We start from the raw sequence: 21,037 nt of genomic DNA, 5'->3' as shown, positions 1-21,037 counted from the left end.
TTGCCATGAAGGAGAAGTTAATGCTGGTTCTGTGGAAAGTATGTTTTTACACAAACATGTGTTTTTTGCATGTAAAAGTAAATTTTCTTGCTTTGAACTTAATCGACTGTTGTGTCAAAACAAATTGATTCAGGTAGAAAAACTTATATCATACATGTTGGTGAACTTCCAACATATAAAACCATGTGATTGATGCTAGCTGAAGATTAGCCTGAATGCTAAGAGATGTTGTTTTTCTAAAATTGTGGCTTCGGGGTAAAGTGGGACAGTGTCTCACTTTAGCCCACCATGAAGCACAAGTTAAGTTTAGTCTTAAACATATTTTAGTGTAATTTTACATTATATATGTTTTATTTTTAATGTCATAAACATTGTAGAAAAGCCATCATGCAAAGAAACTACACCAGGAAGACGACCTGGGGCCAAACAGCCCTCACAGAGATGGAGAGAGCAGCCGCTGAGGTCATGAAGGAAAGAAGTCCTTAAGAAAAGATGAAGGGATAGAAATATTGATAAGACAACCCTCAAAAGATTCATAAAGAAAAAAGAGAAAGGGAAAGTAGAACCAGTAGCCTGGGGTGCAGTAGCTGAGGTAAAGAGAATATTCACAGATGAGATGGAGGAGGAGCCAAACACTGGAAACAACCAGCTGACCAGTTCCATGGCCTTGCTCCAGTTAAGAGCCGTGAACTGGGATTTGAATACGCAGAGAAAAACAATATCCCTGTCCCTGCCAGTTGGACAGAGACACAATGTGCAGGTAAGCTAGAGATCACATGAATCATAATAATCATAAATGTGCTTAATTGACCAATCCCCATGATTCTGTTACTAGTCCTATATTAGTGGTTGTCAATCTAGCTGTCGGGATTTTAACTATTACAACATGTGTTGTTATGGTAGTTTTAAAGTGGAAAAAGTAAGTGGGACACAAGACCACTTTTTAAAAAACAATCATATTTTCACTGCCCTTTGTCCTGAAGACATTCTGATCATTTCCATTGCTAGAAAACATCCTGAATTAATGGGAAATGTGTACATTGTACTGATATATCAGTTTAGCTCGCCTAGAGGGGAGCAAATGTAAAAAATGTCCCACATTACCCCGCTCTCCCCTACAGAGGGTTCACCCACAAGATGTAAACCAACGATGAGCCTCAAAAACAGGAAGACCAGATTAGAGTTTGCCAAAAAACATCTAAAAGAGTCTGTACAGTTCTGGAACAACGTCCTATGAACAGATGAGACAAAGATCAACTTGTACCAGAATGATGGGAAGTGAAGAGTATGGAGAAGGGAAGGAGCTGCTCAGGATCCAAAGCATACCACCTCATCAGTGAAGCAGGGTGGAGGTAGTGTTATGGCGTGGGCATGTATTGCTGCCAATGGAACTGGTTCCCTTGTATTCATTGATGATGTGACTGCTGACAAAGCAGTAGGATGAATTCTGAAGTGTTTCAGGAAATATGATCTGCTCATATTCAGCCGAATGCTTCAGAACTCAATGACAGTGCTTCACAGTGCAGATTGAAAATGACCCGAAGCATACTGCGAGGGCAACCAAAGAGGTTTTTAGTATGTTTATTGAGCATCGACAACACAAAATGAGGACATAAAAGAGATACTGTACAATGCTCACATTTTTCCAAATTTTTACAATTAACAGTAACCCCCCACCCCCACCCCAACCCACCCAACCCTACCTGTACCAAAGAGTTTTTTAGTGCAAAGAAGTGGAATGTTCTGCAATGGCCAAGTCAGTCACCTGACCTGAATCCAATGGAGCATGCGTTTCACCTGCTGAAGGGAAGCACACAGCTGATCTAATGATGGACGGATGGAGGTTGTCAGGGTCAAATCAAACTCACAATATGTTGGATGCATGTTAATGTGTATTTAGAGACATTTAAATGAGGGGGGGAAATTGGTTCGAAAAAAAAAAAAAAATCTAATCAACCAAATTGTCTAATCAACCAAAGATTTCGCCCCCCCCCCCCCCCCCCCCCCCGTTGAAGACCTCTGCTCTGGACTGTCAGGGAAAACAAAGATCAAACATTGGCGAGATGAATCACACGGAGGCGAAATTCAACCGCGTTTGAAGTTGTGTGTTGTCAGGAAGAGTTTGGTTCCTGAATATTGGTCAGAGTGAGACCTGGTTCTTTTTGTCCTATCTGTTGCGTGACGTGGCGCCGGGCCGCCGCCATGTTGTTTTGCTTCGTTGTCAGTTCAGCGCAGCGGCGGTAAGTCCACACTCTGTCACACACAGACACACACACACACACACACACACACCTGGCGCCTGTCAACTCACCTCCGTCAGTGCTGTCACCGCTGTGACGTCAGTGGCGCAGCTGTTACCTGTACGGTTAGCTGCTGTTAGCTGTGATGCTAACTGAGCTGCAGACTGACTTTAAACTCCACGCAGCTGTACGGGTACACGTGACGTCACACAGTCACTTGCTGACATCAGAACTTGAATATCACTTTAATGACGAACTGATGTCATTGATCATTGGCCCTGGTGACCTGGACAGAAAGTAACTGAGTACAGCTACTGCAGCCGTCTGAGGTATTTGTACTTTGTGCTACTTTATTTATACTACAGTATACTGTAGTACAATCTACTGCTCTATATTGAATCTGCAGTTACCTGAGTAATGCAGTGTGATTGGTTGTTGGCTTCTCACCTGGGTGTGGTCAGGGTGATTTCACACTTTAACTTTATCAAACCAAGTCTGAACTTGTGAAGTTCACTTTACATTAAATGTGTATTAATACTGAAGACATCAAAACTATGAAGGAACACATATGGAATTATTTGTTAAACAAACCAGAATGTTTTATATTTTAGTTTCTTCAAAGTAGTCACTTTATGCTGCGATGACTCGGCTCTAATCCATATCCTGGCAAGAACCACTCAACTCAGTGAAGAGAGGCGACAGTCCATCATTACTTTAATACAGGAAGGTCAATCTGGAAACTTTCAGGAACTTTGAAAGTTTCCTCAAGTTCATCAAACGCTGTGATGAAGCGTCTCTCAGGAGGACCGGCCCGGGACAGGAGGACCGAGAGTTCCCTCTGCAGCCGAGGAGAAGTTCCTCAGAGTGACCCGCCTCAGGAACCACAAATCAACAGCCCTCAGATCAGAGGCAACATACAGTGCCTTGCATAAGTATTCACCCCCCTTGGACTTTTTCCCATTATGTACTGTTACTAACTGGAATTCAAATAGACTTAAACTTTTTCCCGTTTGATCAACAAAACATGCATAGTACTTTGGAGGTGCAAAATAAATTTTATTGTGACACAAACAATAATGAGAACAAAAAAGTTGACATCTGTTGGGTGCATAAGTATTCACCCCCCTGTGTCAATACTTGGTAGAACCCCCTTTCGCTGCAATTACAGCTGCAAGTCTTTTGGGGTATGTCTCTACCAGCTTTGCACATCTAGAGATGGAAAGGTTTGTCCATTCTTCTTGGCAAAAAAGATGAAGCTCAGTCAGATTGGATGGAGACCGTCTGTGAACCGCAATCTTCAAGTCTTGCCATAGATTCTCTATTGGATTGAGGTCTGGGCTTTGACTGGGCCATTTGAAGACATTAACATTCTTTAATCCAAACCATTCCTTTGTAGCTCTGGCTGTATGTTTAGGGTCATTGTCCTGCTGGAAGATGAACCTCCGCCCCAGTCTCAAGTCTTTTGCAGACTGCATCAGATTTTCTTCAAGGATTTCCCTGTATTTGGCTCCATCCATCTTTCCCTCTATTCTGACCAGTTTCCCTGTACCTGCTGAAGAGAAGCATCCCCACAGCATGATGCTACCACCACCATGTTTCACTGTTGGGATGGTGTGCTCAGGGTGATGGGCAGTGTTGGGTTTTCGCCACACATAGCGTTTTGCATTGAGGCCAAAAAGTTCCATTTTGGTCTCATCTGACCAGAGCACCTTCTTCCACATGTTTGCTGTGTCTCCCACATGGCTTCTGGCAAACTCCGAACGGGATTTTTTATGGATCCCTTTCAACAATGGCTTTCTTCTTGCCACTCTTCCATAAAGGCCAGATTTGTGGAGTAGACGACTAATAGTTGTCCTGTGGACAGATTCTCCCACCTCAGCTGTGGATCTCTGCAACTCCTCCAGAGTAACCATGGGCCTCCTGGTTGCTTCTCTGATTAATGTTCTCCTTGTCCGACTCTTCAGTTTGGGTGGACGGCCTCCTCTTGGTAGGTTTGCGGTTGTGCCATATTCTTTCCATTTTCTTATGATGGATTTTATGGTGCTCAGAGAGATGTTCAAAGCTCTGGATATTTTTTTATAACCTAACCCTGCTTCATATTTCTCCACAACTTTATCCCTGACCTGTTTGGTGAGCTCCTTGGTCTTCATGATGCTGTTTGTTCAGTAATGATCTCCAACAAACTCTGAGTCCGTCACAGAACAGGTGTATTTATACTGAGATTAAATTGCAGACAGGTGGACCCTATTTACTAATTATGTGACTTGCAAATGTGACTTGTGAATGCAATTGGTCGCACCAGATCTTTGTTAGGGGTTTCACAGTAAAGGGGGTGAATACATATGCACTCAACACTTTTCAGATTTTTATTTGTAAATAATTGTGAAATCCATGTAACATTTCCCCCCACTTCCAAATGATGCACTATTTTGTGTTGGTCCATTACATAAACTCACAATGAAATAAATTTTAATCTGTGGTTATACCATGACAAAATGTAGAAAAGTCCAAAGGGGGTGAATACTTATGCAAGGCACTGTAGATGCTTCATAGAGTTCAAGTAGCAGACGCATCTCATAGCATCTGTCCAGAGGAGACTGGAGAATCAGGTCTTCATGGTCGAATCGACTGAGGAAGAAGAAGAAGAAGAAGAAGAAGAAGAAGAAGAAGAAGAGACTCACTTGGGCCCAGAAACAAGGACTGGACATTAAACCAGTGGAAATCTGGACTTTGTCCAGATTTGAGATTCCTGGTTCCAACCGCCTGGTCCTTGTAAGATGCAGAGGAGCCGAGCGGATGGTTCCCACCATGAAGCATGGAGCTGGAGGTGTGATGGTGTGGGGGGGGCTTTGCTGGTGACTACCACAGCATTCTGCAGCGACATGCCATCCCATCTGGTTTGTGCATAGTGGGACCACAGGACCATGACCCCAGACACACCTCCACAACCTGGTTCTATGTATATATATATATATATATATATATATATATATACACACACAGTACACCTGTCCATGATACGATTACAATGCGTTCGTTCAGCTGACGCTCTTATCCAAAGCCAGTAAGGGCAAAACCCAGAGCAACAAGAACACACAAACTTGTTAAACACATCCTTCTGCTGCTATGCTCTGTGTGTCTGTGTGTTTGTTTGTGTGTGTGTGTGTGTGTGCGTCACTCTTCAAACTTCACATATATGTAATTATTAATCGATGACTCCTGATGTTCAGTTTGACTTATCATGTGTTTCTTTATCCAGATGAACTGAACCGAACATGACGCTGGTTATGAACTCGTTAACGTTATAGAATATCATATGTGATCCTAATGTCGTGTTGACACACTAAACATGTAAACACACACACTAAACATGTAAACACACATGTTTTAAACATGTTTAAATACACACACACTAAACATGTAAACACACACACTAAACATGTAAACACATGCTCTAAACATGTAAACACACACACTAAACATGTAAACACACACGCTTTAAACACGTTAAAATACACACACATTAAACATGTAAACACATGCTCTAAACATGTTTAAATACACACACACTAAACATGTAAACACACACACACACTAAACACAGGTACACATCTCAGTATTGTGTTTTTCCGGCTGTTGGCGCTGATCATGTAGAAGAAGCTGTTCTGATGTTTGGTCCCCCCCCCCCCCCCCCCCAGCGTCTTCCTGTCGGTGTGTCCTGCCCCCTGTGTGCCTGCATTGCCATGGCAACCTTCCCAGAATTCATTGCTCAGAACGAGGAGCGTGACGGTGTTCGCTTCAGCTGGAACGTGTGGCCCTCCAGTCGGTTGGAGGCCACTCGCATGGTGGTGCCGGTGGCGGCTCTGTTCACGCCCCTGAAGGAGCGACCCGACCTGCCGCCCATCCAGTATGAACCGGTTCTCTGCAGCCGGGCCACCTGTCGAGCTGTGCTCAACCCCATGTGGTACGCATCACTCCTCCACCTGTCTGACCTCCACCTGTCTGATCTCCACCTGTCTGACACCTGTCTGACCTCCACCTGTCTCACCTCCACCTGTCTGACCTCCACCTGTCTGATCTCCACCTGTCTAACACCTGTCTGATCTCCACCTGTCTGACCTCCACCTGTCTGACCTCCACCTGTCTGATCTCCACCTGTCTCACCTCCACCTGTCTGACCTCCACCTGTCTAACACCTGTCTGATCTCCACCTGTCTGACCTCCACCTGTCTGATCTCCACCTGTCTAACACCTGTCTGATCTCCACCTGTCTAACACCTGTCTGACCTCCACCTGTCTCACCTCCACCTGTCTGACCTCCACCTGTCTGACCTCCACCTGTCTGATCTCCACCTGTCTGACCTCCACCTGTCTGATCTCCACCTGTCTGACCTCCACCTGTCTGATCTCCACCTGTCTGATCTCCACCTGTCTGACCTCCACCTGTCTGATCTCCACCTGTCTGACCTCCACCTGTCTGATCTCCACCTGTCTGATCTCCACCTGTCTGATCTCCACCTGTCTGACCTCCACCTGTCTGATCTCCACCTGTATGATCTCCACCTGTCTAACACCTGTCTGATCTCCACCTGTCTGACCTCCACCTGTCTGACCTCCACCTGTCTGATCTCCACCTGTCTGACCTCCACCTGTCTGACCTCCACCTGTCTCACACCTGTCTGATCTCCACCTGTCTGACCTCCACCTGTCTAACACCTGTCTGACCTCCACCTGTCTGACCTCCACCTGTCTGATCTCCACCTGTCTGACCTCCACCTGTCTGATCTCCACCTGTCTGACCTCCACCTGTCTGACCTCCACCTGTCTGATCTCCACCTGTCTGACCTCCACCTGTCTGATCTCCACCTGTCTGACCTCCACCTGTCTGACCTCCACCTGTCTAACACCTGTCTGACCTCCACCTGTCTGATCTCCACCTGTCTGACCTCCACCTGTCTGATCTCCACCTGTCTGACCTCCACCTGTCTGACCTCCACCTGTCTCACACCTGTCTGATCTCCACCTGTCTGACCTCCACCTGTCTAACACCTGTCTGACCTCCACCTGTCTGACCTCCACCTGTCTGATCTCCACCTGTCTGACCTCCACCTGTCTGATCTCCACCTGTCTGACCTCCACCTGTCTGATCTCCACCTGTCTGACCTCCACCTGTCTGATCTCCACCTGTCTGACCTCCACCTGTCTGATCTCCACCTGTCTGACCTCCACCTGTCTGACCTCCACCTGTCTGACCTCCACCTGTCTAACACCTGTCTGACCTCCACCTGTCTGATCTCCACCTGTCTGATCTCCACCTGTCTGATCTCCACCTGTCTGACCTCCACCTGTCTGATCTCCACCGGTCTGACCTCCACCTGTCTGACCTCCACCTGTCTAACACCTGTCTGACCTCCACCTGTCTGATCTCCACCTGTCTGACCTCCACCTGTCTGACCTCCACCTGTCTGACCTCCACCTGTCTGACCTCCACCTGTCTGTTTCAGTCAAGTGGACTACCGGGCCAAACTGTGGGCGTGTAACTTCTGTTACCAGAGGAATCAGGTAAAGTTCAACCAGATGTTCTTCTATTCTTCTGAGGACCACCACTGAAAGAATCACTAGCACCAACTAGTAAACTCGTTAAACAATTAACTAGTATCATCACTTTTCTCTCGGAGAACTGACTCCACCTTATTTTTATGTGGTGGTTTACACTTCTTGGTAAAAATTGTACTTTATTCAGATTATTTATTTTCTTGTTGTTTTGCTTCAAACTGGCCCTCGGCCTGATATAATCAAATCTGGCCTGTGAAATATATGTTTTAAAATAATCTGCATGTTGTCCCCCTTTTACCACTAGACTCTCTGTCCTATCCAATAAAGGCCATAATATATATTATATACAGTATATAGGGTTAGAAAATGTATTTAGTTTGATTAAAAAAACAAGGTTAAAGGTGGGGCTGAACCATTTGGGGAAATAATCTAATTGCGATTTAATATGACATTTTTTTATTTATCCTCTTCTTCCCCCCCCCAAAAAACGTAATGAATGATTTAAATATGAACTAACACAATATTAGATACATTTACTGTACAATATTCTTTCCCACATTTTTATTAAACTGCTCATTACAGAAACAAGAACAACAAATCGGTGTGCATTTAAGTAATTTAATCAAAGTACTTGTAAGTATAAACACAAGCCATGCACTTTTTAAAACCTGTGTGCAAAATTTACCATCTTGAGAAAAACAGTTTTTAAATTATAGGTGTGTTACTGATCCCAAGTCAGGAACATGTCCAGTGTTGGGAAGGACACTTTCAAAACGCATTCCGTTACAGAATATAGAATACATGCCTAAAATGTAATCTGTAACGTATTCCGTTACATTAACTAATCTGAGTAACGTATTCTGAATACTTGGATTATTTCCACATTGAATTGCATTTTATAAGTGTAGGAATGAGCTGTTGTTATAGTCAGTGGAGCAGCAGCAGTTTTAATCGCGCACGTTGAGAAAAATCACGTTTTATCATATCGCGATTTTATCGCAGATGCAATTAATCGTTCAGCCCTAGTTAAAGGTGAAGGAGAGAGCAGATTCAGAGCATGATGTCTTATCCATAAACACTAAAGACGTCTCTGTCCAAACTGAGAAGAAAAGGTACAGGAGCGAGCAGGAAGTTCAGTGAACTGAGACTTGACCATTCAATATAACAGGAAACAGAACTCCGGGTAGAACAACCACACACATAACACAAATTCAAACACAAGAAAGACTTCACAAAAGTGTCCAACAAAAATTCCAAAAGCCCTTGAGAAATATAGAGCTCATGACAAAGAGGGAAGCTGCAGTTGAAGCGAGTTAAGTGACGAGTGAATTAATCGTCAAAGCAGGAGAGTGATTCACAGGAGGCTCGGTTCTGAAGAACCCGGTGGAGGCTGGAGATATTCTGTGTCCAGAAGGTTAATGGTGATCGATTCCTCAAACCCCGTGATCCACGTGAACACGGCTCCAGAGGAGAATATCAGAGGAACTGTCCAAAGTGTTATATATATATAACATATGTATAGATATATAGATAGATAATGAGTCTTTTTGGGGAACATATTCTTCTCTCAGTGCACTGGAAGGTTTTTGTGGAAAAACTGTTTAAAACAAATCCATCAACAATCAACTCTTTTCATTTATCAATTTATTATGTTGGTCTGACTTCATGTTTCCCAGATAAAACATGTCAGTGGTTCTAACCTCAACTTGAATGTCACATCTAAACTCTAAAGCACAAACAACTTGATCTCCGACAACAGACTGGTCCTGAACAACATAATAACTGTGTGTGTTCCAGTTTCCTCCATCCTATGCTGGGATCACTGAGGTGAACCAACCTGCTGAGCTGCTGCCTCAGTTCTCCACCATCGAGTACGTGGTGCAGGTAAGACTCACACGGGTACGAGTAGAGACACACGTGTCATTAGGTGTGTAACCCGGTCCGGTCTCTGTCCTCAGCGGGGTCCTCAGATGCCGCTGGTCTTCCTGTATGTGGTGGACACCTGTATGGAGGACGAAGACCTGCAGGCTCTGAAGGAGTCTCTGCAGATGTCCCTGTCTCTGCTCCCTCCCACTGCGCTGGTGGGACTCATCACTTTTGGACGCATGGTCCAGGTCCACGAGCTCGGCTGTGAGGGGATCTCCAAGAGCTACGTCTTCAGGGGCAGCAAGGACCTGAACGCCAAGCAGCTGCAGGTAGAGCTCACACTGGCTCTGTCCGCTCAGATCGACCTCACATGACATTTTGTTTAAACTGCACGCAGCTAAAAGGAGCTCAGACATCATTCCGTGTGTTGTTGTTTATTTTGGGGGGGTGGGGGGGGGGGTGTATAAACAAGCAGAGGGATATTTTGGGGTTTTATTAAATCAACAACATTTGAAACAGTAAAGAGAAGAACATTAAAGAACACGTTGGACTTGACTTCACATAAACATAAGTTCTCATATTTTATACATGTTTGTGAAACACTCCTGTAGTTTCTAAAGTTCTATTTATATAAATCTGACTTCAAGCCAGTGAACAATGTTAACCAGCTGTGAATCTTTGGTGACTCGCAGGAGATGCTTGGTTTGACCAAACCTTTGGCCACTCAGGGCCGAGGTCCTCAAACCGTCCAACAGCCTCTGTCCAACAGGTACACACACACACACACACACACACACACACACACACACACACACACACACACACACACTTTATTTTCACCCACATGACTACGTTTTCATTTTAAAACTCATCAGCTCTGCTACAGAAACTTCTGGTGTCCACACGGCTCCAGAGTTGTAGAGCAGCTAAAACAGAGAAGCTTGGAAGTGAAGACATAGACGTGCACAGCCATTTGCTGATTGGATCTTTCAGTCATGGCGTAGCCTTCTCTGATTGGTCTCCTGTCACATGACCTCCTTCACCCAGCATCAGCCTCAGCTAGCGGAGTAGAAACAACAGTCTTTGCTAACAGCTGCTGTTCACTTACATTCTGTATATTTTACTTAACCCTTAATGTCTTTACCCTCAAAAAGGTCAAGTTTCCTCCCAAACACAGAAGACCTTCTGACCTTCTCTTCTTTAAACTGTAACCATGATGATGTTGTGGGATCATCAGACGCTGGTTTCCATGAAACGGCCGGAGGTCAGGGGCCCAGTGGTAATCAGGGCTGTGGAGTTCTGACAGTAAATGTTGGTTCCTCAGGTTCCTGCAGCCAGTGCAGAAGATCGACATGAACCTGACCGACCTGTTGGGAGAGCTGCAGCGTGACCCCTGGCCTGTCACTCAGGGGAAGAGACCTCTGCGCTCTCTAGGCGTGGCCATGTCCATTGCTGTCGGCCTACTGGAGGTAGATGCGGGGGGGCTTTTGGCATCATGTGGGGGGCGTTACAGAATCTCACTAGTGTCTGTTTTTCCCACAGTGCACCTTTCCCAACACTGGCGCTCGCATCATGACGTTCATCGGCGGCCCAGCGACACAGGGGCCTGGCATGGTGGTGGGAGACGAACTGAAGACGCCCATCAGGTCGTGGCACGACATTGAGAAGGACAACGCCAAGTTCATGAAGAAAGCCACCAAGGTGAGTGAGAGCTGATTGTAACTTTATTAACATGAACACACAAATGTCATTATTTAGTTCTGTTGTCATCTGTGTGTATCTGTGTCGGTGTGTGTGTGTGTGTGTGTGTGTGTGTGTTGTAGCACTATGAGTCTCTTGCTAACAGAGCGTCCAATCATGGTCACATCATCGACATGTACGCCTGTGCTCTTGATCAGACCGGTCTGCTGGAGATGAAGTGCTGTGCCAACTACACCGGGTACATACACACACACACAAACACACACACACGCACACACACACACACACACACACAGTATCTGAGAATACCTGTGAGCTTTTGATTCATATGTGAAATAATGAGCATAAAGCTTTTCAGTTTCAAATGTCATTGATTCACCTGCATTAGCACAAAAGTTATTTTGATATTAATGGTTTGTCACTTTAGTAACCACAAACAATAGCATTGGTTTATTTAAGAGCTCAACAATGTTATTACAATGACGTCCCTTTCAAAACTGAAAAACGACTTCTGATGAAGTAACGGCTGCGTCGCCCTCACCCTCTTGAAGAGGAAGCATCGTGTCCCAGTTCGTGGGGGAAGAGTTCAACCAAGCGGCAGGATGACCCTGGAGTCAAGCAGTGAAGTGGGATTAGGCCTGACTGTATGAAAACCTGTCCTCAGGGTTCAGGTTGTTGTAGTCTGTAATTTAACCACTAGGGGTCTCTAAATATCCTGCATGGCATCTTCATGCGTGGTACATGTGAACATAGGCAAGTGGACTTAGGTACTTCATGTGTATCTGTAAATGATCAGTCTGATAAAGATGAAGGTGGCGTCAGTGCACATGTTTGACACAGTTGTTAATGTGTGTTTGTGTGTCCAGAGGCTACATGGTGATGGCGGACTCCTTCAATACATCTCTGTTTAAACAAACCTTCCAGAGAGTTTTCACCAAAGATGTCCAGGGCTCTTTCAAAATGGCCTTTGCCGCCACGCTGGAGATCAAGGTATGACAGCTACTCAGGTCACAGAGGCCACGCCCCATCGCCATCAGAATAAACTGCAGTGTTTTCTTTTCAGACTTCGAGAGAGGTCAAGCTCTCGGGAGCCATTGGACCGTGTGTGTCTCTGAACGCTAAAGGACCCTGTGTCTCTGAGAACGTATTTAACCACAGATTCACAGCTGACCTTTGACCTTGTTATACAGTTTCATGGGCAGGGCAGGTTTACAGGTGTGTGTTCCTGTGTTGACAGGAGATCGGTACGGGAGGAACATGTCAATGGAAGATCTGTGGTTTGGATCCCGGCACCACACTGGCTCTTTACTTCGAGGTCGTCAACCAGGTATTATGATAAAACTTTAACACCTGACCTCTGACCTTCAAACAGCCTCAGTCTGGTTTGAAACAAAATACCCCCCCCGGCAGAACGTCTCCATCTGTACAGCCTGAGATATACAGAGTCAATCCCACCTGGTTCCTGTAGGGGTCAGCCAAGTGCTGCAGGACTCAAATCAGATCGTGTGAGTTGCTGTGTTGATCATGACAGTGTTGCTGTTGGTGGTTTCGGTGATGACGTCGGACGTGTTGTGGTTGTGGTGCTGATGCGATTGGTTGGGTGGAGGTGGAGGGCGAAGCTCTGCGGGCGAGACTCCAGAGGTTTTCTAATAAACAAACCAACACTCCGACGCACTGCGGCCCTGTACCTGCTGGAGACACACGGACATGAGTTTAGAGAAAATTATTATAACTGCATCTTAATGTTTACTTCTGTTGAGTTTCACTTACGTCTGAGTCATGCAGGTGATCCAGGGGTTGAGGGCAGAGCTGGTCAGAACCAGCCAAGCAGAAAGGGCAGAGGTCACTGCAGAGCTCTGGTGACCGCTGAACGTCTCGTACAAACACACTGAGATGAACGGCAGCCAGCACACCAGCACACACACTGAGAACAAGACAAGAAGCCAACTGAACACGTGACCACAGTCTGAACACGTGACCACAGTCTGAACACGTGACCACAGTCTGAACACGTGACCAGAGTCTGAACACGTGACCACATAGTCTGAACACGTGACCACAGTCTGAACACGTGACCAGAGTCTGAACACGTGACCACAGTCTGAACACGTGACCACAGTCTGAACACGTGACCACAGTCTGAACACGTGACCACATAGTCTGAACACGTGACCAGAGTCTGAACACGTGACCAGAGTCTGAACACGTGACCAGAGTCTGAACACGTGACCAGAGTCTGAACACGTGACCAGAGTCTGAACACGTGACCAGAGTCTGAACACGTGACCACAGTCTGAACACGTGACCACAGTCTGAACACGTGACCACAGTCTGAACACGTGACCACATAGTCTGAACACGTGACCAGAGTCTGAACACGTGACCACAGTCTGAACACGTGACCACAGTCTGAACACGTGACCACAGTCTGAACACGTGACCACAGTCTGAACACGTGACCACATAGTCTGAACACGTGACCAGAGTCTGAACACGTGACCACAGTCTGAACACGTGACCACAGTCTGAACACGTGACCAGAGTCTGAACACGTGACCACATAGTCTGAACACGTGACCACAGTCTGAACACGTGACCAGAGTCTGAACACGTGACCACAGTCTGAACACGTGACCACAGTCTGAACACGTGACCACAGTCTGAGCACGTGACCAGAGTCTGAACACGTGACCACATAGTCTGAACACGTGACCAGAGTCTGAACACGTGACCAGAGTCTGAACACGTGACCACAGTCTGAACACGTGACCACAGTCTGAACACGTGACCACAGTCTGAGCACGTGACCAGAGTCTGAACACGTGACCACATAGTCTGAACACGTGACCACAAAGTCTGAACACGTGACCAGAGTCTGAGCACGTGACCACAGTCTGAACACGTGACCACTGAGTCTTTGGGAGCAGGTAGAACTTAAAGGGTTTGGACAGGTAGGTGTTGTTAGGAACCAATCAGAAAACAGCATGAACCCACCTGAGGTGGTCAGCATGAGGATGGAGCTCCTCAGGTAGTTGTTGGCAGGAACCTGGAAGCAGTGCAGCTCGTTGCACATGAACGTTCCCCTGCGAGCCTGCTTCCGGGCCACGTAGACGATGTGTCCGTACAGAGAGCACATGGTGAGGATCGGTAACACGATGCCTAACATCATCCACAGCACCACGAAGACCTGGTTGTCAGGTGTGAAGCTCAGGCAGCACAGGAACCGGGACTCGCTGTAGGCGTAGGTGCCAAACCCCAGCAGGGGCAGGGTGGCGTTCACCAGACAGAACAGCCAGACCAGGACCAGGACCACCCGACTCCGTCCGGTCGTCCAGATGCTTCGGTAGCTGAGGGCGAAGCAGATCTCTGTGAACTTGTCTACGGTCGCCCAGGTGAGCGAGTGGATGGAGGAAGTCTGCAGCAGGAGGAAGATGAAGCCGCTGCCCTGACAGAGGACGCCCTCACTCGGGTATCCAGAGGTTTGGGAGAGGCTGTTGTGGGCCCCGAAGGGGATGGTGGAGAGTCCCAGGGCCAGGTCGCTGAGGCTGAAACTCACGGTAAGACCCAGCGTGTCGGACCGAAGATCCTTGTTGAAGAGCATCACCAGCAGGAGGAGGAGGTTCCCACTGACAGACGCTGCACTGGTTACAGCCATCAGACTGGCATACAGCGTCCTCAGAGCGTCCACCATCTTCACAGGACACAAAGCAGTTCACTGATTACATCACAGATCACAAGGATGCGTGAAGACGCTTTTACATACGACTTTCTCCCAGATTTGTTGAGCTGCACTTCCTCTAACGACCTCTAGATGATGCTGTTCCATAATCTTCTGGAAACGTGATCAAGTGATCAAAACTCCCATGACAACAGATAGACTTCATCCCACGAGGGAGACCAGGAGATGTGAAGGAAAGCCCCAGATATCATAAAATCATTGAGATCCAGATTCATGTGATGTTAGAAAGTGATGCGATCAGTCTCCAGCGAGGAGACGCAGCCTGAGGGACCCGGTCAACACCACCTGTCACCGGTCAGAGGCGTCTCTGGTCCCACTCCAGCTCTGAATATCACTGATCAGTTGAACCGTTCATCCTGACGTGCTGTGGACGAGGCAGGACGCAGACGACATCCAGCTTCTTCCACAGAGACGTTTAGATATCGACACCTGGAACCGACGCTCGGGTCAAAGGTCAAACCAGGTGATCGTCGATGTCTAGATTTTCAAAAAGTCAGAAAAGATTTCAGTCTGAGAGCGTCGGAGTCTGAGGACCGACTGCAGAAGGAGTGTCCTACCGAGAGACTGAGAGTGAGTGTGTCTCTCCACAGGCAGCGTTACTGTGGTGCACCTGTCAGTCACCTGCTGAGATGATGAGAGGACAGACACACACACACAAACACACACAAACACACATACACACATATAAAGACACACACACAGAGTTATCTACTGACTATGTCAACAGTACCTGAACATCCAATTTCCTGTGTGTGTGTGTGTGTGTGTGTATGTGTATGTGTATGTGTGTGTGAGTGTGAGTGTGAGTGAGTGAGTGGGTGAGTGAGTGGGTGAGTGAGTGAGTGAGTGAGTGAGTGAGTGAGTGAGTGAGTGAGTGAGTGAGTGAGTGAGTGAGTGAGTGAGTGAGTGAGTGAGTGAGTGAGTGAGTGAGTGTGTGTATGTTTGTGTATGTTTGTGTGTGTGTGTGTGTGTGTGTGTGTGTGTGTGTGTGTGTGTGTGTGTGTGTGTGTGTGTGTGTGTGTGTGGTCACATGTCACATCCTGACTCAGGTAATAACAGGTGTACAGGTGTGTTATCAGCTGCAGTTGAACCTCAGACCACTAAGAGCTCAGGTGTGAAGCATCCAATCAGAGCCCAGGATTCTGAGCTCAGTTCAATGTTGTATTTCAGTTTGATGACATCACTGCTTATTTTAAGATACTAATTAGTTACCAACAATAATAATATTCATATTATTAAATAAAGTGTATTTTTAACAAACAGCAGTTTTCTGTGTTGGGCTGACATAGGAGTGACTTTATTGTTTGTTATTGTTATTATTTATTTTCATGAATCCAGAAAGTGTTTTGATTGACAGCTTCATTGAGTGTAACATGGTGTTGTCGTGGTAACCTGTATGAGGCAGCTGGTTCTGATCAGGTGATTGATTAACGATCAATCACCTGATCAGGGGATTGATTAACGATCAGTAAGCTGATCGATTAACGATCAGGGGATTGATTAACGATCAGTCAGCTGATCAGGGGGTGATTGATTAACGATCAGTCAGCTGATCAGGTGATTGATTAATGATCAGTCAGCTGATCAGGGGATTGATTAACGATCAGGTGATTGATTAACGATCAGTCAGCTGATCAGGGGATTGATTAACGATCAGTCAGCTACAGGGGATTGATTAACGATCAGTCAGCTGATCAGGGGATTGATTAACGATCAGTCAGCTACAGGGGATTGATTAACGATCAGTCAGCTGATCAGGGGATTGATTAACGTTCAGGTGATTGATTAACGATCAGTCACCTGATCAGGGGATTGATTAACGATCAGTCAGCTGATCAGGGGATTGATTAACGTTCAGGTGATTGATTAACGATCAGTCAGCTGATCAGGGGATTGATTAACGATCAGTCAGCTGATCAGGGGATTGATTAACGTTCAGGTGATTGATTAACGATCAGTCAGCTGATCAGGTGATTGATTAACGTTCAGGTGATTGATTAACGATCAGTCAGCTGATCAGGTGATTCATTAACGATCAGGGGATTGATTAACGATCAGTCAGCTGATCAGGGGATTGATTAACGTTCAGGTGATTGATTAACGATCAGTCAGCTGATCAGGTGATTGATTAACGTTCAGGTGATTGATTAACGATCAGTCAGCTGATCAGGTGATTCATTAACGATCAGGGGATTGATTAACGATCAGTCAGCTGATCAGGGGATTGATTAACGATCAGTCAGCTGATCAGGGGATTGATTAACGTTCAGGTGATTGATTAACGATCAGTCACCTGATCAGGGGATTGATTAACGATTAGTCAGCTGATCAGGGGATTGATTAACGTTCAGGTGATTGATTAACGATCAGTCAGCTGATCAGGTGATTGATTAACGTTCAGGTGATTGATTAACGATCAGTCAGCTGATCAGGTGATTCATTAACGATCAGGGGATTGATTAACGATCAGTCAGCTGATCAGGGGATTGATTAACGTTCAGGTGATTGATTAACGATCAGTCAGCTGATCAGGTGATTGATTAACGTTCAGGTGATTGATTAACGATCAGTCAGCTGATCAGGTGATTCATTAACGATCAGGGGATTGATTAACGATCAGTCAGCTGATCAGGGGATTGATTAACGATCAGTCAGCTGATCAGGGGATTGATTAACGATCAGTCAGCTGATCAGGGGATTGATTAACGATCAGTCAGCTGATCAGGGGATTGATTAACGTTCAGGTGATTGATTAACGATCAGTCAGCTGATCAGGTGATTGATTAACGATCAGTCAGCTGATCAGGTGATTGATTAACGATCAGTCAGCTGATCAGGGGATTGATTAACGATCAGTCAGCTGATCAGGTGATTGATTAACGATCAGGTGATTGATTAACGATCAGTCAGCTGATCAGGGGATTGATTAACGATCAGTCAGCTGATCAGGGGATTGATTAACGATCAGTCAGCTGATCAGGGGATTGATTGACGGCTCTGTGTTGCAGCACAACGCTCCGGTTCCTCAGGGCGGCCGTGGAGCCGTCCAGTTCGTGACTCAGTACCAGCACTCGTCAGGACAGAGACGCATCAGAGTCACCACCACCGCCAGGAAGTAAGATACACACCTCATCGTGTGCTGCGTGTTTACAGACGCACATGAAGCCGGTGATGTGTTCACTCACATCTCCCCCCCCCCCCCCCCCCCCCCACAGCTGGGCAGATGCTCAGACTCAGATTCAGAACATCGCAGCGTCGTTCGACCAGGAGGCGGCGGCCATTCTGATGGCGAGGCTGGCTGTGTACCGTGCGGAGACGGAGGAGGGGCCAGATGTTCTGCGATGGTTAGACAGACAGCTGATCAGACTGGTATGACGGCTGTGGTGAAAACATGGATGTGGACTCGCAGCCAGTGAAGCTCACGTGTGTCGTTCTGCGTGTTTGTGTTTCAGTGTCAGAAGTTTGGAGATTATCACAAAGACGATCCAAACTCCTTCAGGTTCTCCGAGACCTTCTCCCTCTACCCTCAGGTGACCCGCAGTCCTGGATGCTCGGCTGTCAGCTGCTTCCCTTCCAGTTTCTCACCGGTGTGTTTGTGTTTCAGTTCATGTTCCACCTGCGGCGCTCCCCGTTCCTCCAGGTGTTCAACAACAGTCCAGACGAGAGTTCGTACTACAGACATCAGTTCAACAGACAGGACCTGACTCAGGCCCTCATCATGATCCAGCCTGTGCTGTACGCCTACTCCTTCAACGGGCCGCCAGAGGTACCTGCACCAAGGGGGGGGGGGGGGGACGTTAGTGTAGCTGAAGATTCAACTCTTTTCCTTTAGTTTCTAACTCTCGCTCGAATCAACTGCCAGAGTTTAACAGTAGGTGTCAGCTGTGCTGCCACCCTGTGGAGCTATTGTGTAACTGTGTCATCTTCATCAAATTCAACAGGATAGAGAATATCAACCAAACAGTTTTTCTTGTTTTTATTTTGTTAAAGTTTTCATTAACACTAATAACGCTGCTTGTTCCTCACATGGTGTCTGGAGCCTGTTCCACGAAGTGAGCTCAGCTTGTCCAGGAGATCTTTCACTCCTCCAGCTGAACGACCAGGCTCAGTGGTCACATGACGCTGCTTATTACCTCGTCAAGTGAACTCTGAGCCTGTGCACATAAAGTGGGCGGCGTTTACTGCATATGCCCGAATCAGAGACATGGACAGTTTGACTGACAGCAGAGCCTCGGTGTACAGGACCCTGTTTGTCTTTGACTTCCTGGAACATCAACACACACATGAGATCTGATTGGTTTGTTCTCAAACTGAGTCTTGACTGAATCACAGTTTCATTAAGGAGTGATTGATCCGACTGACTGTCTTTCAGCCCGTCCTGCTGGACAGCAGCAGCATCCTGCCGGACAGAATCCTCTTGATGGACACATTCTTCCAGATCCTCATTTACCACGGAGAGGTACAAATACAAGTTACTCCACATAAGGACACTCTAGAAAATAACATATTTAAACTGTGTGTTCACATCTGTGTGTGTCTCTGTGTGTGTGTGTGTCTCTCTGTGTGTGTCTCTGGGTTCATCTCTGTGTGTGTCTCTGGGTTTGTCTCTCTGTGTGTCTCTGTGTGTGTCTGTGTGTGTCTCAGACGGTGTCTCAGTGGAGGAAGGCTGGTTACCAGGAAATCCCTGAGTATGAAAACTTCAAACACCTTCTTCAGGCTCCAGTGGACGACGCTCAGGAGCTGCTACACAATCGTTTTCCGATGCCCAGATACATCGACACAGAGCACGGAGGCAGCCAGGTGGGGGCGCTAACACTCACTCACTCACTCACTCACTCACTCACTCACTCACTCACTCACACACACACACACACACACTCATACACACACACTCATACACACACACACACACACACTCACTCACTCACTCACTCACTCACTCACTCACTCACTCACTCACACACACACACACACACACACACACACACACTCACTCATACACACACACACACACACTCACTCACTCACACTCACACACACACACACACACACTCACACACACACCTTCTCTTGTGTGTATATATTATAATAGCGAGTTCCACTTTAATTCACAATCTTGTTTCAGGCTCGTTTCCTGCTCTCCAAAGTGAACCCCTCCCAGACCCACAACAACATGTACACCTGGGGACAGGTGAGAGGCTGAACTTAACCTTTGACCTTCAGGTGTCATCACCAGGTTAACACATGCTTCTCTGTGCAGGAGTCTGGAGCTCCCATCCTGACGGACGACGTCAGTCTGCAGGTGTTCATGGATCATCTGAAGAAGCTCGCTGTCTCCAGTGCTGCCTGAACCCACCTGTCCCCACCTGTCCTAACCTGTCCCCACCTGTCCTAACCTGTCCCCACCTGTCCTAACCTGTCCCCACCTGTCCTAACCTGTCCTAACCTGTCCCAACGTGTCCTAACCTGTCCCCACATGCCCCATCCTGTCCCACCCTGTCCCAACTGTCCTGACCTCTCCCCACCTCTGTCCCACCCTGTCTGTTACTGACCCCGCCCACTGTCACCTGTCAGTTTCCAGGTAGCAGCCAATCAGCAGCAGCCTCAGGGCAGTGAGAGACAATCATGTTGCTCTAACTCCTGATGACTGATCATGTGACTGGTGAGCAGTCCATATAAAATACAAGCCTCCATGTGATTGGTCCATTCAAAGCAGTAGAAACAGCTATTAGATAAATCATGTGATCATTCTTTAACTTTAAATCTTGAACCCGTTCACACAACTTAAAGATGCTGCTGTGAAACTGTTCCTGTTCTCACCAGCAGGTGGCAGGCTGCATGTGTTGATGTCTGGGTTTTATTTTCTTGTTTCTAATAAAGTTTGAAAAAAGTAACGAGACTCCAGCGCCTCTGTTACCATGGCAACGACCCTACT

At 46.7% G+C, this 21,037-nt stretch overlaps 2 protein-coding genes across 3 annotated transcripts; one reads left to right on the top strand and one right to left on the bottom strand.

Moving 5' to 3' along the window:
* The first annotated feature begins 2,204 nt into the window (after positions 1 to 2,204).
* On the top strand, positions 2,205 to 20,996 carry sec23a (Sec23 homolog A, coat complex II component). Of its 2 annotated transcripts, none has more exons than XM_053434208.1 (20): positions 2,205 to 2,240; positions 5,939 to 6,204; positions 7,745 to 7,802; positions 9,594 to 9,680; positions 9,755 to 9,991; positions 10,355 to 10,431; positions 10,987 to 11,131; positions 11,205 to 11,363; positions 11,486 to 11,601; positions 12,230 to 12,353; positions 12,427 to 12,507; positions 12,601 to 12,690; positions 18,111 to 18,217; positions 18,318 to 18,471; positions 18,555 to 18,632; positions 18,707 to 18,868; positions 19,475 to 19,561; positions 19,747 to 19,902; positions 20,228 to 20,293; positions 20,363 to 20,996. In XM_053434208.1, the coding sequence occupies exons 2-20, from the start codon at positions 5,984 to 5,986 to the stop codon at positions 20,450 to 20,452; spliced, it is 2,295 nt and encodes a 764-aa protein (XP_053290183.1). In that variant the 5' UTR covers positions 2,205 to 2,240; positions 5,939 to 5,983; the 3' UTR covers positions 20,453 to 20,996. The 2 variants fall into 2 exon arrangements, with proteins under 2 accessions (XP_053290183.1, XP_053290182.1); XM_053434207.1 differs by lacking the exon at positions 2,205 to 2,240 and adding an exon at positions 2,251 to 2,569.
* On the bottom strand, positions 13,130 to 15,054 carry LOC128450638 (histamine H2 receptor). The gene is made up of 2 exons (XM_053434211.1): positions 14,358 to 15,054; positions 13,130 to 13,287 (listed from the first exon to the last, which is right to left on the bottom strand). Exons 1-2 carry the CDS (start codon positions 15,052 to 15,054, stop codon positions 13,130 to 13,132), a joined length of 855 nt encoding a protein of 284 aa, XP_053290186.1.
* Positions 20,997 to 21,037: the final 41 nt, after the last annotated feature.

Source organism: Pleuronectes platessa, chromosome 11 (genome assembly GCF_947347685.1).
Source record: "Pleuronectes platessa chromosome 11, fPlePla1.1, whole genome shotgun sequence".
NCBI classification, from domain to species: Eukaryota; Metazoa; Chordata; class Actinopteri; order Pleuronectiformes; family Pleuronectidae; genus Pleuronectes; species Pleuronectes platessa.
This window is presented reverse-complemented; position numbering and strand designations above follow the sequence as displayed.

What these genes read in the sequence shown, in the direction of transcription:
- LOC128450638 (XM_053434211.1), bottom strand. Translation starts at nt 15,054, where the DNA reads ATGGTGGACGCTCTGAGGACGCTGTATGCCAGTCTGATGGCTGTAACC. An exon ending in CCTCATGCTGACCACCTCAG is followed by an intron (nt 13,288 to 14,357) that starts GTGGGTTCATGC and finishes TCTTGTTCTCAG; the next exon opens with TGTGTGTGCTGGTGTGCTGG.
- sec23a (XM_053434208.1), top strand. Translation starts at nt 5,984, where the DNA reads ATGGCAACCTTCCCAGAATTCATTGCTCAGAACGAGGAGCGTGACGGT. An exon ending in GACCCTGTGTCTCTGAGAAC is followed by an intron (nt 12,508 to 12,600) that starts GTATTTAACCAC and finishes CTGTGTTGACAG; the next exon opens with GAGATCGGTACGGGAGGAAC. An exon ending in TCCTCATTTACCACGGAGAG is followed by an intron (nt 19,562 to 19,746) that starts GTACAAATACAA and finishes TGTGTGTCTCAG; the next exon opens with ACGGTGTCTCAGTGGAGGAA.